At 47.8% G+C, this 12,620-nt stretch overlaps 5 protein-coding genes across 5 annotated transcripts; 2 read left to right on the top strand and 3 right to left on the bottom strand.

Moving 5' to 3' along the window:
• The first annotated feature begins 55 nt into the window (after window positions 1-55).
• K444DRAFT_608984 (actin-like protein 2) lies at window positions 56-1,633 on the top strand. The gene is made up of 4 exons (XM_024879488.1): window positions 56-140; window positions 195-241; window positions 301-673; window positions 723-1,633. The coding sequence occupies exons 1-4, from the start codon at window positions 122-124 to the stop codon at window positions 1,454-1,456; spliced, it is 1,173 nt and encodes a 390-aa protein (XP_024741404.1). The 5' UTR covers window positions 56-121; the 3' UTR covers window positions 1,457-1,633.
• A 2,592-nt stretch (window positions 1,634-4,225) lies between these two features.
• K444DRAFT_608986 (uncharacterized protein) lies at window positions 4,226-4,822 on the bottom strand. Its single transcript, XM_024879489.1, has 2 exons — window positions 4,315-4,822; window positions 4,226-4,257 (listed from the first exon to the last, which is right to left on the bottom strand). Exon 1 carries the CDS (start codon window positions 4,765-4,767, stop codon window positions 4,501-4,503), a length of 267 nt encoding a protein of 88 aa, XP_024741405.1. The 5' UTR covers window positions 4,768-4,822; the 3' UTR covers window positions 4,226-4,257; window positions 4,315-4,500.
• A 2,835-nt stretch (window positions 4,823-7,657) lies between these two features.
• Window positions 7,658-8,417, bottom strand: K444DRAFT_608989 (NADH-ubiquinone oxidoreductase-like protein B18 subunit). The gene is made up of 3 exons (XM_024879490.1): window positions 8,334-8,417; window positions 8,163-8,287; window positions 7,658-8,088 (listed from the first exon to the last, which is right to left on the bottom strand). The coding sequence occupies exons 1-3, from the start codon at window positions 8,389-8,391 to the stop codon at window positions 7,984-7,986; spliced, it is 288 nt and encodes a 95-aa protein (XP_024741406.1). The 5' UTR covers window positions 8,392-8,417; the 3' UTR covers window positions 7,658-7,983.
• Window positions 8,418-8,951: 534 nt separating this feature from the next.
• K444DRAFT_625876 (uncharacterized protein) lies at window positions 8,952-11,231 on the top strand (the record flags this gene model as incomplete). The annotated part of the gene is made up of 4 exons (XM_024882578.1): window positions 8,952-9,144; window positions 9,212-9,223; window positions 9,271-10,377; window positions 10,429-11,231. 4 exons carry the CDS (start codon window positions 8,952-8,954, stop codon window positions 11,229-11,231), a joined length of 2,115 nt encoding a protein of 704 aa, XP_024741407.1.
• K444DRAFT_302853 (uncharacterized protein) lies at window positions 11,085-12,069 on the bottom strand. The gene is made up of 2 exons (XM_024871734.1): window positions 11,639-12,069; window positions 11,085-11,586 (listed from the first exon to the last, which is right to left on the bottom strand). The coding sequence occupies exons 1-2, from the start codon at window positions 11,901-11,903 to the stop codon at window positions 11,375-11,377; spliced, it is 477 nt and encodes a 158-aa protein (XP_024741408.1). The 5' UTR covers window positions 11,904-12,069; the 3' UTR covers window positions 11,085-11,374.
• Between the last annotated feature and the right edge of the window lie 551 nt (window positions 12,070-12,620).

The following is a 12,620-nucleotide window of genomic DNA, read 5'->3' on the forward strand; positions in this document are numbered from 1 at the left end:
TCTGCCAACGTCGTCACCCAGACCCGTCAGCTTGGACCCCACCAACCTCCTCTCCTGAAGGACCACAACCCCTCCATCTCCAACGCATTACGACTTTCCACGACCTGCACGACCTGCAATCATGGCGGAACCTCCAATAGGTATGTTCACCAGTATCTCCAATCTGTAGCCGACTGCTAACGTCCATCCCACAGTCCTGGACGGAGGAACCGGTTTCCTCAAGGTTGGCTACGCTGCACAAGTATACGCCTGCTCCTCATCCATTCCCCGGCAGGCCACTAATCTGACGTCCCTGCACAGAACTTCCCTGAATTCCAATACCCGTCCATTGTCGGTCGACCGATTCTGCGATCCGAAGAGAAGGGCAACGATGGCCTGGTTATCAAAGACATCATGTGCGGAGACGAAGCAGCAGCGGCGCGAACTATGCTGCAAGTGTCATACCCCATGGAGAATGGTATCGTGAAGAAATGGGACGATATGCAACATCTATGGGATTATACTTTCTACGAGAAGATGAAGATTGATACCACGGGGCGCAAGATCCTGTTGACGGAGCCGCCCATGAACCCGCTGAAGAACAGAGAGCAGATGTGCCAGGTGATGTTTGAGAAATATCAGTTCGGCGGGGTGTACGTCGCAATCCAGGCTGTGCTGGCACTTTATGCGCAGGGTATTTCACCTTCATCTAGGCTTGTTGGGTCAATGCTGACTTGGAATAGGTCTCAGCTCGGGAGTTGTCGTTGATTCCGGAGATGGAGTTACCCACATTGTTCCCGTCTACGAATCGGTTGTCCTCAATCACCTCACCCGCCGTCTAGATGTCGCCGGGCGAGACGTGACACGCAACCTGATTGCGCTTCTCCTCCGCCGCGGATACGCCTTGAACCGCACAGCCGATTTCGAAACTGTGCGCCAAATCAAAGAGAAGCTTTGCTACGTTTCATACGATTTGGAGTTGGATCAAAGATTGAGCGAAGACACAACCGTTTTGGTTGAAAGCTACACCCTTCCAGATGGTCGTGTGATCCGAGTTGGCAGCGAGCGTTTCGAAGCCCCCGAATGTCTCTTCCAACCCCATCTCGTCGATGTCGAACAACCTGGTATCGCCGAGTTTCTATTCAATACTATCCAAGCTGCCGATGTCGATGTTCGGTCTTCGCTCTACAAAGCCATTGTTCTCTCGGGTGGAAGCAGCATGTATCCAGGCTTACCGTCACGGTTAGAGAAGGAGTTGAAGCAGTTGTGGCTGACGAAGGTGCTGGGCGGAAACCCAGAGAGATTGAATAAGTTCAAGGTTAGGATCGAGGATCCACCGCGGAGGCGGCATATGGTTTTCTTGGGGGGTGCTGTGCTGGCCAATATCATGGCCGACAAGGAGAATATGTGGATCACCAAGAAAGAATGGGAGGAGCAGGGAGCCACCAGGTCCTTAGAAAAGTTAGGTCCGAGGTAGGAAAAGCCCTGTATTTCGTGGCAGACATTCATTCAATTGCTTTATAAATCGACGGCTTCTCTCCCTTTCTGCCTTGGTGACGCTCCGCTGGCCCTCCGGGGCCATTACCGTGGAGACGATCCTGTTTGGTTTGATGGAGGAAGACTTTTCTTCTTCCCGTTCCTGTTTGAAAGATTTGGCATGCGTCACTTGATGTTCTCCTTATTTGAGGCAAATATTCATTAATTTGCCAGCTATGCTCTTGTTCTCCGCCTTCTCGGAAACGCTCAAAATCTTGCAATTCATAAGGCACCCATCTTGGACCCTCTTGGTAGCGAATAATTGTACAACAAAATGACTGAGTTCTCACGACAGCTCTCGCCAGGGCACTCCGAAACTAGCAAATATTCCTGCAACAGAATGGCCAAGCTCTCGTGACAACTCTCGCGCAGCTCCCGCCAGAGCACTCCGACAGCTCTCCCACACTCCTTGCACTGCTCGCCTCGGCAACCCCCAACCATCAAATAACTCTGCAGAAGACTGACTGATATCTCGCAGAGTCCTCCTCTCACTTCTCCAAACCATCAAATAACTCTGCAACACAACGATGGAGCGCGCACAGCTCTGGCCAAAGCTCTCAAGACTATAAGGACATCTTCCCAGATCGCAACAGAAACAGAATAGGCATGCAATGCAACTCGTGAGCATAATTTCAGTACCTTTCGGAGGCGTCATGCTGACGATATTCGTAATGGCCATCCACGTCTACCAGGGTACTCTAGAGTACTCTCGATGCAGGCACAAGGATGCTGCGTTCGTTTGTGGTTAACTACTCAAGATCTCCATAGTGAAGTCTTTGATCTCTTCAGGCGTGCATTCGTGGCCTCCTTGAGGTCTCTTCAGATGCGCACTCATCTCAGCATCTGTTCCAATCTCCTTGCCTGGTGCAGCTCTCACACAATCCTCGAAGGGACAGAGGCGTTTTCACCATACGAAGGCTTTCTTCTTCCCAGGGACGTACTTTGCGGCATCTTCCTTGCTCAATTTGTGCGTGTATCCCACTCATACTCTACTCAACACTCATAGAGTATAGACTTAAATAATGTAACGGCTCTGGCTGGCATTTGTTGAAATTAGGGGCCTGAGGCCCCTAATAGGCTCAGTAAGCCCTGGAACCGAACGCCATGGGGCTGTGCACTAGCTTAATACCCTGTCCAGCTGGAATACCCTGTATAGCTGGAATACCCTGTATAGCTGGAATGCCCTATACAGCTGGAATACCCTGTATAGCCAGAATACCCTGTACAGCTGGAATACCCTGTATAGCTGGAATGCCCTATACAGCTGGAATACCCTGTATAGCTGGAATCGGTTCAGCTGGCATAGGGGTTTAGTGCATGTGATTTAGGGGGTTCAGGGCTACTTACCACTGTAGAACAGCAGTCAATTCAGTACGTTTTACTTGGTTTACATTACAAGCACGTGACCCTAGCTATTATTAAGCTAGTTCAACAGCATTATATGGAGTAGGCTGTCACCTAACTAGTTTCACCTGTCAGGCCAGGGTTTCAGTCGTTTTAGCCAGTACTTCTTCTCTTTTAGCACACACACACTCTCTCTTCTTCTCTTTAGCTTTGTATTCTATAAGACAGGAAATAGGGACTTTTGCGCTCGTTCCAACTGCTCTAGCTCTGCCATTACAACTAACTTAAGTAATGAGCTACATACTTGCACATATTATAGTAAGAGAGTCTCTTACCTTAATTATTAGTTTTAAATTTACTTTAAAAGGTCTTAATATATTTTAAGAACAGGTAAAAATTAAAGTAAGCCGTATATTTTTCTCTTTTCTTTAATTTATTATTTAAAAGTTATAAAGAAAAGATAATAATAATAAAGAAAGCAAAGAAAGCCAATAAAGAAAAGAGCTATATAGTAATTATAATATAAAGAGAAATATCTAATAAATTACTTACATAATATATTTCTTAAACTACTTATATATTTAACTCTATTTAACTCACGCTTAGTTGAGGAAGCCTTATTTATACTCTACTAACTAATTAATGAGTATTGCTTAAGTAACTTAAGTAGTTTGAGTATTCCCTTGACACACTGCGTATAGTTCTCTCGTTTTCCGAAACCTGTGGTTCGAGTGCAGTTGGGAACCTTGCAAAGCATGGAGGCATCCCAATCGGTGTTATGACAATGAAGTTTGTGGTCATGCCAGTCTTGCCCTTTTTGGTACCGCTTTCCATCGCTACAGCCAAGAGTGCACTGCCGAGCCTTGAAGTTGCGGTCTCGCTCGTGCCGATCTCTGTGGGAAGTGTCCTTGAAAGTCTCGGTACACTCCATATTTTTCTGGCATTTGTAGATTGCTGCCTTCGGGGGTTTGTCTGGAGAGATCTTCCAGTTTCTCGTGTGATCACCAGTCTCCTCAGAAGCCTCGGAGTGCTGTAATCGCAGCCAGAGGTCTCGTTGTGACGGTAGAACGGGAAGCGCGACGAGAAAACTTTGCTTTTGCGAATGGCTACCCAGGTGCTAGCAAGCTCTCAAACTTCTCTTGACCACGGTCTGCTGCGGTGTCATTTCTATGACATTGATTCTCATGAATCTCTTGACAAGATAGATGGCGTTTTCAGCCTCGTCTTCACTGAGCTGCGCAGCGTCGTCTCCGTTATAGTCAGAGGTCATCCCCTTAGTGGAAATGGACGGCGTTGATTTAGCCGCAACTTCTGTTAGCTAAGCTGTGCGCTCGGAAGTGCTGAGTATGATAGAGTCCGCTTTGCTGGACGAAGTTGTGCCAAGAATTTGATGGGTGTCTGATCGAGCAGTAAGCGATGTTCCAGAGGGCTTGTCACGGGCTTGATGGTACTTACTAGGTTTCTGAGGTGCGGAGACTGATCTAGCTTCCTCGTTCTTCATCACTTGTCGCCACGCCTTCCTAACGTAAACTGTGGCTCTCCTCTTGGCCAAACGGTCTGGCGGGTCCAAGCTCCGACTCTCGCAGAAACCGGATAGCTCTGCAGCTGTCCTTGACTTCGGAGTAACATGTGTATTTCCGATTATTGAGCACGAGTGCGAATCCAAGAGCTCTCTGCTGGTAGACCCCAAGTCGAGACATTACCACCCCCACCGTACATCTCAGTGACATTCTTGGTGAACGATGCCATTGTGTGTCTAACGGAAGGTTCTAATTTAGCTGAGGCATTGCCACGAAGAAGATTGATGAGATAGGAAGACTGATGAGACAGATCCGCCACTGAATTACGACGGAGATCTTCAGGCGTGGTCTTCACTCCGAGTCGAGCTTTCAAGCTCATCGCATGCATGCTGTGCCGAGTTTGGCTAGTGGTAACAGCAGGATTGTCGAGATCTAGAAAGCTGCATCGTCCAGGAACGGTGCTTGGAATGATAGGTTGTCCGAAGTCGTCCACTGAGCCGTCCTGTCCGCACAACCCAGAGACAGCACTACAGTAAAACCTCGCTATAAGGATACTCGCTATAAGGATACTACCTTAGGATCCCAATAAAAATTAGCCCTGAGCTAAGGATATCCTCACTATAAGGATTATCCTTATGATTCTTTATCCCAGCCCTAATTTTTTGGTGTATTATCCTTATAATCGTGCACGTGATAGGCTAATTTACCGCTCCTGTCAGGCCTTCAGGCACAAGTAAAACCGCATTCTAAGCATTAATCTCACTGCTCCAGAGCCTTTACAGCCTATCACCCACCCACCCACTGATCCTATGCCCCCCCACCGATTCTATGGCTCCCCAACAGCCTAAAAAGAGACGCAGGGCGATAAAAATATTTGCACGTGATCCTCGATATAAGGATACCTCGCATTATCCTTAGTTTTTGGGGCCAATTTCGGTATCCTTAGAGCGTGGTTTTACTGCAATGCGAATCGCGTGGACAAAAAGCAACTTCACGGCACAAACACTGTTGTGGGCCTTTTCATTCAAGGTGTCTACCCTTAAGTGTCGGCCCTCGTTCTCCATATCCTTACGCATGATGTTAGCACATTCATGTCCGAAATGGGTGCTACCGATTTGTACTTGGAGAATTTGACAAAGCATAGGCAAACGTTCATCACCAAATGCTCATCTTGCTGTCCTCCAGCGTATTGTACAGTTAGGTCTGCGAACGTGATGCCTCTCATCCCTTTGTAAAGCGGAGCGGACAATAGCGCCGCCGCGCGTGGCAAAGGCAGAGGCCAGGACGATGCTGAGGAACTTCGAGAGATACGTGTCCCAGGAGAGAACTTCATCTGTCAGGCCTACCAAGAACCATGCGTTGGCGACTGCGAGCACAGTCTAGAAGCCCACACGGTTGTACTTTCTCCATTTCCTTAGCCCCTCTGTCACGAGCCAATTCAGAAGGGACTCGATATTGATACTATTGTGAGCTGTCATCTTGAGGTCTGTGTATCTGCCAGACAGTGTATCAAATGAGTAGAGTAGAGTAGAGTAGAGTAGTGGGTCCTACTCATACTCTACTCAGCCAAAAGATGTCCTACTTATGCTCTACTCAATACTCATTGAGTATATACTTAAGTAACTTAAGTAGTGAGTCACGTGCAAGCACGTATCCTTATAAGGGAGTCCCCCGACTTATTTATTAGCTTTAAATTTACTTTAAAAGGTTATATTATATTTAAGAGTAAGTAGAAGTCAAAATAAGTCCCATATATTCCCTTTCTCTTTGACTTATTATTTAGAAGTCAAAATAACACGTGATTACTATATGAATTTTCACTAGTATTAGAGGAATTTTAAGTAGTAAAAAAGATAATAAATGTAGAGAAAGATAATAAAGAAAAGAATTAAACAGTATTAATAATATAAAAAGAGATATTTAATAAAATAAACCACGTAATGAGTAGTTAAACTACTTAAGTAGCCTACTCTACTTTACTTAAGCTTAGTTATAGAGGGGCTACTTATACTTTACTCAATACTCAATAAGTATATACTTAAGTAATTTAAGTAGTTTGAGTATTCCTTTGACACACCGCTGCCAGAGAGGACCACGGAACAACAACGCAGAACGTTGCCGACGACAATGAAAGTTGAGAGGAGGCGGAAGAAAGTTGCAAGAACGTGACGCAAAAACTCACTAAGCGAAAGGGGATGCAACAAGGGACAGGTGTGTCGGGGAAATCGCCATAGGCCGTTCCTGCCTTACAGTCCCAAAAGATGCGCTGCAACGGAGCAGAACAGCTTGAAATGATGCAACTTGGCAGCGCCAAGTATCCGAGATGTCGGCAGGCATGGCGGACGTCAACTGGCTGGGACGATCTTGCCGTGGAGAGAAGAAAGTCTGGCTGAAAGTAAAGGAATCTCTACGTTACAAGAATTTTGGGAAAGCTACCTACAGAGGGCGTAGAGAAGGGGCTCATCTCTCCTCAGTATTCTGAAATCGATGGCATACAGTCTCGCAACGCATACACCCACTAGTGCACGCACTTGATGCTTGCAAACGTAAAAGAAGGGATTGAATTTCGGGGCTGAGGGGCAGATACCAAGTCACACTTATACAAACATAGCTGGCAGGCATTTTCTAACCTTATATCTCTTTATTCCTGCCCTGTCCATGTCCTGCCATGTGCTTCTTCCCAATCCCCCCCATCTTTCCCACCATTTGCAATTGGTATGGATATCCCTAAACATCTCTTTCTCGCTAGCCGCAATGTGCTATTGCTCATCCAATGATATGAATTATGCAGAGCAGTAAATATCATTACAAACCTACCTCGCTCCTGGTTCATACTCTCCGATTTCATCAACACGAACAGGAAGTTCGCCAAGTAATTGACAGCAAAATGCGATTCGAATTCATCCACTGTTATTACCTTGCCTTCGACATGCTGCACTGCTGAGTTGAGGACTAATGTCTGTATTGGCGGAATCTCTCCGGATGAAACCCGTTTATTGAGCCAGGCAGCAGCAACAGGAACGCTGTCCAATGTACTGGGATCGACGGTGAGAAGTTTGTAATGTGATCGGTGTGTGGAGGACAGGATATTTGGGATATTTTGAGCAGTGGATGGGTCTCGAACTGCATAGATGCCGTAGGAGGACTGCTTGACGAGTTGAGAGACAAAGGCATTTCCAAGATGCTACAAGAAGTATGTACAAGCGCGAGGATTCCGTCAGAATTTGAGAGGCTCGGGAAAAGAGACGCTCTTATATCAGAGGGTACGAGAACTGTGCGGTTGTTGACACTGGACTTGGATCACCGATCCTCAGATCGACAACAAGTAAGTGCACCGATGTCCACGGGTCTCTCTCACCGTTAAATCCACTCCAGACAGTGGGCCGGTTAATGGTGCTGTCTCGAATGCCTTCTCACAGGTTCAAACGCCCCTCTGTGCGTCCACATCGATTCCGATTTCCCCACAGAATCCACGGCATATACAATCAATCGGACTGTCGAGTTTGGACTTTCGGGGGGGGGTATCGCAGAGTCTCGAAATGGTGTTTTTGCCCTCGAATTCCTGCATTGCCAAAGTATGTACACGCGCTACGCAAGCCACCTTCTAATTGCTTCTCTCTCCCCCTTTCGCTGCCCTCAACTCGTCCATCTTCGCAACTCGCTTCTTGAATTCCTCGTACTGGCACTTCTCGTAACTATGTCTCTCTGTCTGCGATCCCCAAAGTATTAGCCAATCTGTCGCGGATCATCTCCCCGGCATGCCCCCGACAAGTACCAACGCACCTCGCACTTCCACGGCAAGTAGTATTCTTCGTATCGACATCGATTGAGCGGTATGAGGAGGTTTGCACAGCTGTCGCGGTATGCCAGGGGTAGTCTGGCTTCACTCATGGCTTCTCGAGTTGCAGCTGCAAAGGTTAGCACGGCCGAGGGAAAAGCTTCGGAGGTACGTACGAGCTGGTTTCGAGTCGCCGAGGCCAACGGCAGATTTGACAGCTTCGGTGACGGTCATAATGGCGATTGAAGTGATGTGGGGTGGGGAGGCTGCGAGCTTGAGGTCGGCTCCCTGTGCAAGCTTCAAGTCTGGCTGCTAGCGCAGTGGCTGACTCAGCATTTCAAATGGACAAAAAAAGCGGCACTGGATTCAATGTCCCAAGTCACACTGAGCGTTGTTGCAGATAGCTCCTCAACAAATGTTCGCACCGAGATATGGTACATTTAGAGTCCACGGCCTTCGAACATCCCTGAGTTCCAACCTATCAACTCCCAGCCACATCTACCTTTTAAAATGAAATGTACAACTTCGACCGGGGACATCTAAATGAGTGCTGCTTTTTCTGGCCACCATAAATCCCATGAGGCGTGAATCTAGAGATCAGAGGAGCTGGATCTAGACAATCTCATCCATCTCAAATTCCCCTATCTCCATTCAACAGCCATAAACTTCTGCAGGACCGATATCATCCACGGGGACTCCACTACCCGGTAAAACACTGGAAATTTGATCCCCCAAGGCTGACGTGCCTATGGAAACAAATTCGGCGCTGGGAGGCCCAGGCAAGCTTCCAGTAAATGGCTGGACAAGGAGAGATAGGCCCTGCGATGCATGCAGGAGACGCAAGAGCAGGTGCATTATTCCTCAAGATGCAGAGATATGTATTATGTGTCAGTCGAGGTCGGAGGAGTGCACATTTATTCAAAATCCTCAGCGGCGAAAACGTAGGAGAGCAGAGGATGAGAATAGCCCCGACGCCACGAGACCAAGGTACGGCTCGGACGATGATCGACGGCTGCATGGCATATTGGAACTAACTGCTGCCTTAGATCTCCAGATTCCGAAAGAAGTAAGGTGATCAGCCTTTTCGAAGAGCATTGACTGACTCCTGTTCAGATATCCAAGCAAAACCTCCCATCAATGATTACACTTCCCTTCCTGGTCCCTCCCTCCTGAAGCAAACTCTCGGCCTCCAGAACCGGCAACATGGCCAATACTTAGGCCAGACTTCCGAATACGACGTCCGTCTCATCAATCTCTCACCATTCAACGGCCGTGGGGAGTATGTCAGCACTCCTGGGACGCTACGCCGTGTTAGTCACCACAATCACTTTCTCATGAAGTCAGAAAGTCAGGCCGAAGTTGACGACGAATTGTCCAATCTTGACTTGGTAGAAAGTATCATTCAACCCCATGGCCGAGCCCTTGTCGATCTCTACTTCCGGATCATTCATCCCAGCTTTCCCATCATGAACAAGAAAGTATTCCTCGAGAAGTATGAGCGCACATACCGAGAATTTACGCCTCCAATATTAGCCGCAGTCTATATATTGGCCTTGAACTGGTGGTCGTACACGCCCGAATTGGTCAACCTGCCTAAGCCTGATATCCAAAAACTGGAGAAACTCGTACCCCAGATGATGAGCGACGTCTTGAATCGGCCGAAGCTCTCGACAGTCCAAGCAGGCTTGCTGCTACTGCAGCGACCTGATGGCGACTCTTGGGCTCTGACGGGACAACTGGTAGCGGTGGCGCAAAACCTTGGTCTGCACTTGGATTGCTCCAATTGGAAAATACCTGAATGGGAGCGGAGTCTGAGGAAGCGTCTAGCATGGGGTTTGTTCATGCAAGATAAGTGGGGTGCTTTGATACACGGAAGGCCCTCGCTAATTTATCTCGACAACTGGTCTGTCAAACCTGTAGAGGCGAGAGATTTCCCGGAATCTTCCGAGGACGATGACGAGGAAGAAGGAAGCTCTGATATCGAGACGGGTCATCTGACGTTTATCAACATGATTTCCTTGACTGAGATCTTGACTGACATTCTGGATACATTTTTCACACTGCGAGCCACGGCAAATCTGAGCAATGAACGACAGAATGCTATGACGATCACGCTTGAGAAGGCAAAACCGATTCAGCTGAGGCTCAAAGATTGGCATGCGAGGTTGCCACAATGCTTGGCCATTGGCGAGACGCGGGCGAGGAAGCTTTCCCCAACTGGTAGGTTATTCCAAGGCACCATTAGCAACTGACATCTTAATTTACCTCCAGGGTCACTCCACCTCTCCTACTTTGCAGCTGAAGTTACTCTTCATCGTGCAATAATTCGATTTGACATTCCAAGCCTGGATAACCATCTGCGGTCGATTACTCGTGGAGCAGCTAGAATGCGGTTTACTTCAGCCATCGAAATGGTAAACACACTTGAACCTGCACACCTACAATGTTTCTGGTATTTCTCTTCCAAAGTCAACCTCGCCATCATTGCAACATTTGGGAGTCTGTTATGGGCCACCAGCGACAACTCCGAAGAGGCCGAGTTCTACAAGTCGCAGCTGGCAGAGTACAGGTGGGCCTTGAGAGTGAGCAGCAAGGCTGCAGAATTCATGAAATTCACAGTTGGGATGCTGGATGCTAGTCCTGTCTTTTTGAAAAACAGTGCGTCAAAATCATCCAAAACTACTACACCGGCGGTGCTTCCAACCCAGGAGGATATTCAAGAGGCTCATCAAGAGCAACAAGCCTTCGAAATCCACACCAGTCAACCAATGCATGACTTCAACTCTGAAATGTACGGTGTTAGCAATGAAGTTTCTCCCAGCATCGGGACATCGACGGAAAACGCATTTGGCTACGAGATGGGCACAGAAGCAGGGGTGACTGACCACATCGACACCCGGCCAAACTGGGCAGATCTTGCAGGGAACATCAATTTTACTCCGGGCGATATTCAGGACTGGTCACTGGACCAATTATACAACTTTGAAAACTTCCAGGTCGCCGAAGACATCTTAGCGACTCGAAAGTTTATCGAAGAGTACGACGAGACTGGGAACAATTTTGCTGGGTTTTAGGTACATAAATATACACAGGCAAGCTCTAAAGATGGAGCCGCCATCGGGTAGACTTGGTCCTCACGTAGAGAGCGCTACCATGGGTTAGACAAATTACCAGCCCCCAACTACCGAATACAATGTGCATCCTGCTCCTGGAACATTTATGATGGCCATCGATCCAGTGGTGGCTTGGTAGCCCTCAAACAGCTCATCTGAGTCGAGTATGAGCCACTATCTGCTGGAAACTGGAGGAGCAAGATGGGCCAGATCCAAGCCGCTGCGGTTTCGTAATAGGTGGTGTTGGCAGGAACATGTGGAGAATCCTCGAAATCGAACAACGCATTGCCCTCTGTTTCATTCGCTTGAACGAAATCTGTACATTTTAGTCTATACCCAGGTTCTTAGATGGGATGCAAGACACGTACTGTGTGATATCGTGGCTACCATGAACAAACCTTGACAAGAAGGCGGTATGGATGGAATTATCATGTCACCACACACGCTGATTGAGGCATTATGATTGGGTGCCGAAGCTCTGGCCTGCGAAATGGCACGAATCCAATCATCCTCACACTGCTGACCGAATGTGGCAAGGCAGTCACCGTCATCCTTCCATCCCCTAACAATTGCATTCCGCGCGTCCCAGCTTGAGTTCGCAACAAAGGCGCCGTGCGAGTTGAAAGAGGTCATACCGTCACAGAGCTGGAGACTGGCTGCCCATCCGCATCGCCCGTTCCAGATACTTCAGTGATGTTGATTGCTGCTGTCCACACCTCCGGCTCGACCCCATCCGACGGCTTGTTTGTCATATTCACCCCAGTTAAAGAGACAGAACGTGTTGCGTTAGGGTGGAGGGCAGCGGCCTTGTATAGGGCTAGATCATCGTAGGAGTTCTGGGCGACGGCCCGTTGGAGGAGGAATGGCCGAAGAAGCGAAAGAAAACCAATGTACTTCACAGTTTCAATGAGTCGAGGAAGGATGGGCAGAGAACCATGTGAAGAGATGCGAGAATGAAGGGAGGTATTATGGGAAGAAGTCGGAGGATATACTTATAGAGGCGAATGTTTTGATGATAATTGATAAATAAAATGTCTGACTTGACAAAACTTGGCAGTGCAACAAACTAGCTCGCTGAGCAATAAAATGGGGATCTGACGGGTGCTGTGACGGTATGGAATGCAACTTCATATATTTAGGTCATAAATCAAGTTTAGTGTGTAAGATCGGGAGCATTTGTTATTGCTCTACAAAGAAAAGGGCGCGAAGCTGAAAATAGAAGACAGAGCGAAAAAGCATGCCGTATAAACGCTCAGCATGGTGGCGCCAAGTAGTCCTCGACATGATACGATCACCCGAATCGAAGTCATGAACGTGTATTCATCACGTGACCGTAGCTGATAATGCCTC

The sequence above is a fragment of the Hyaloscypha bicolor genome, assembly GCF_002865645.1.
Source record: "Hyaloscypha bicolor E unplaced genomic scaffold K444scaffold_23, whole genome shotgun sequence".
Lineage (NCBI taxonomy): Eukaryota > Fungi > Ascomycota > Leotiomycetes > Helotiales > Hyaloscyphaceae > Hyaloscypha > Hyaloscypha bicolor.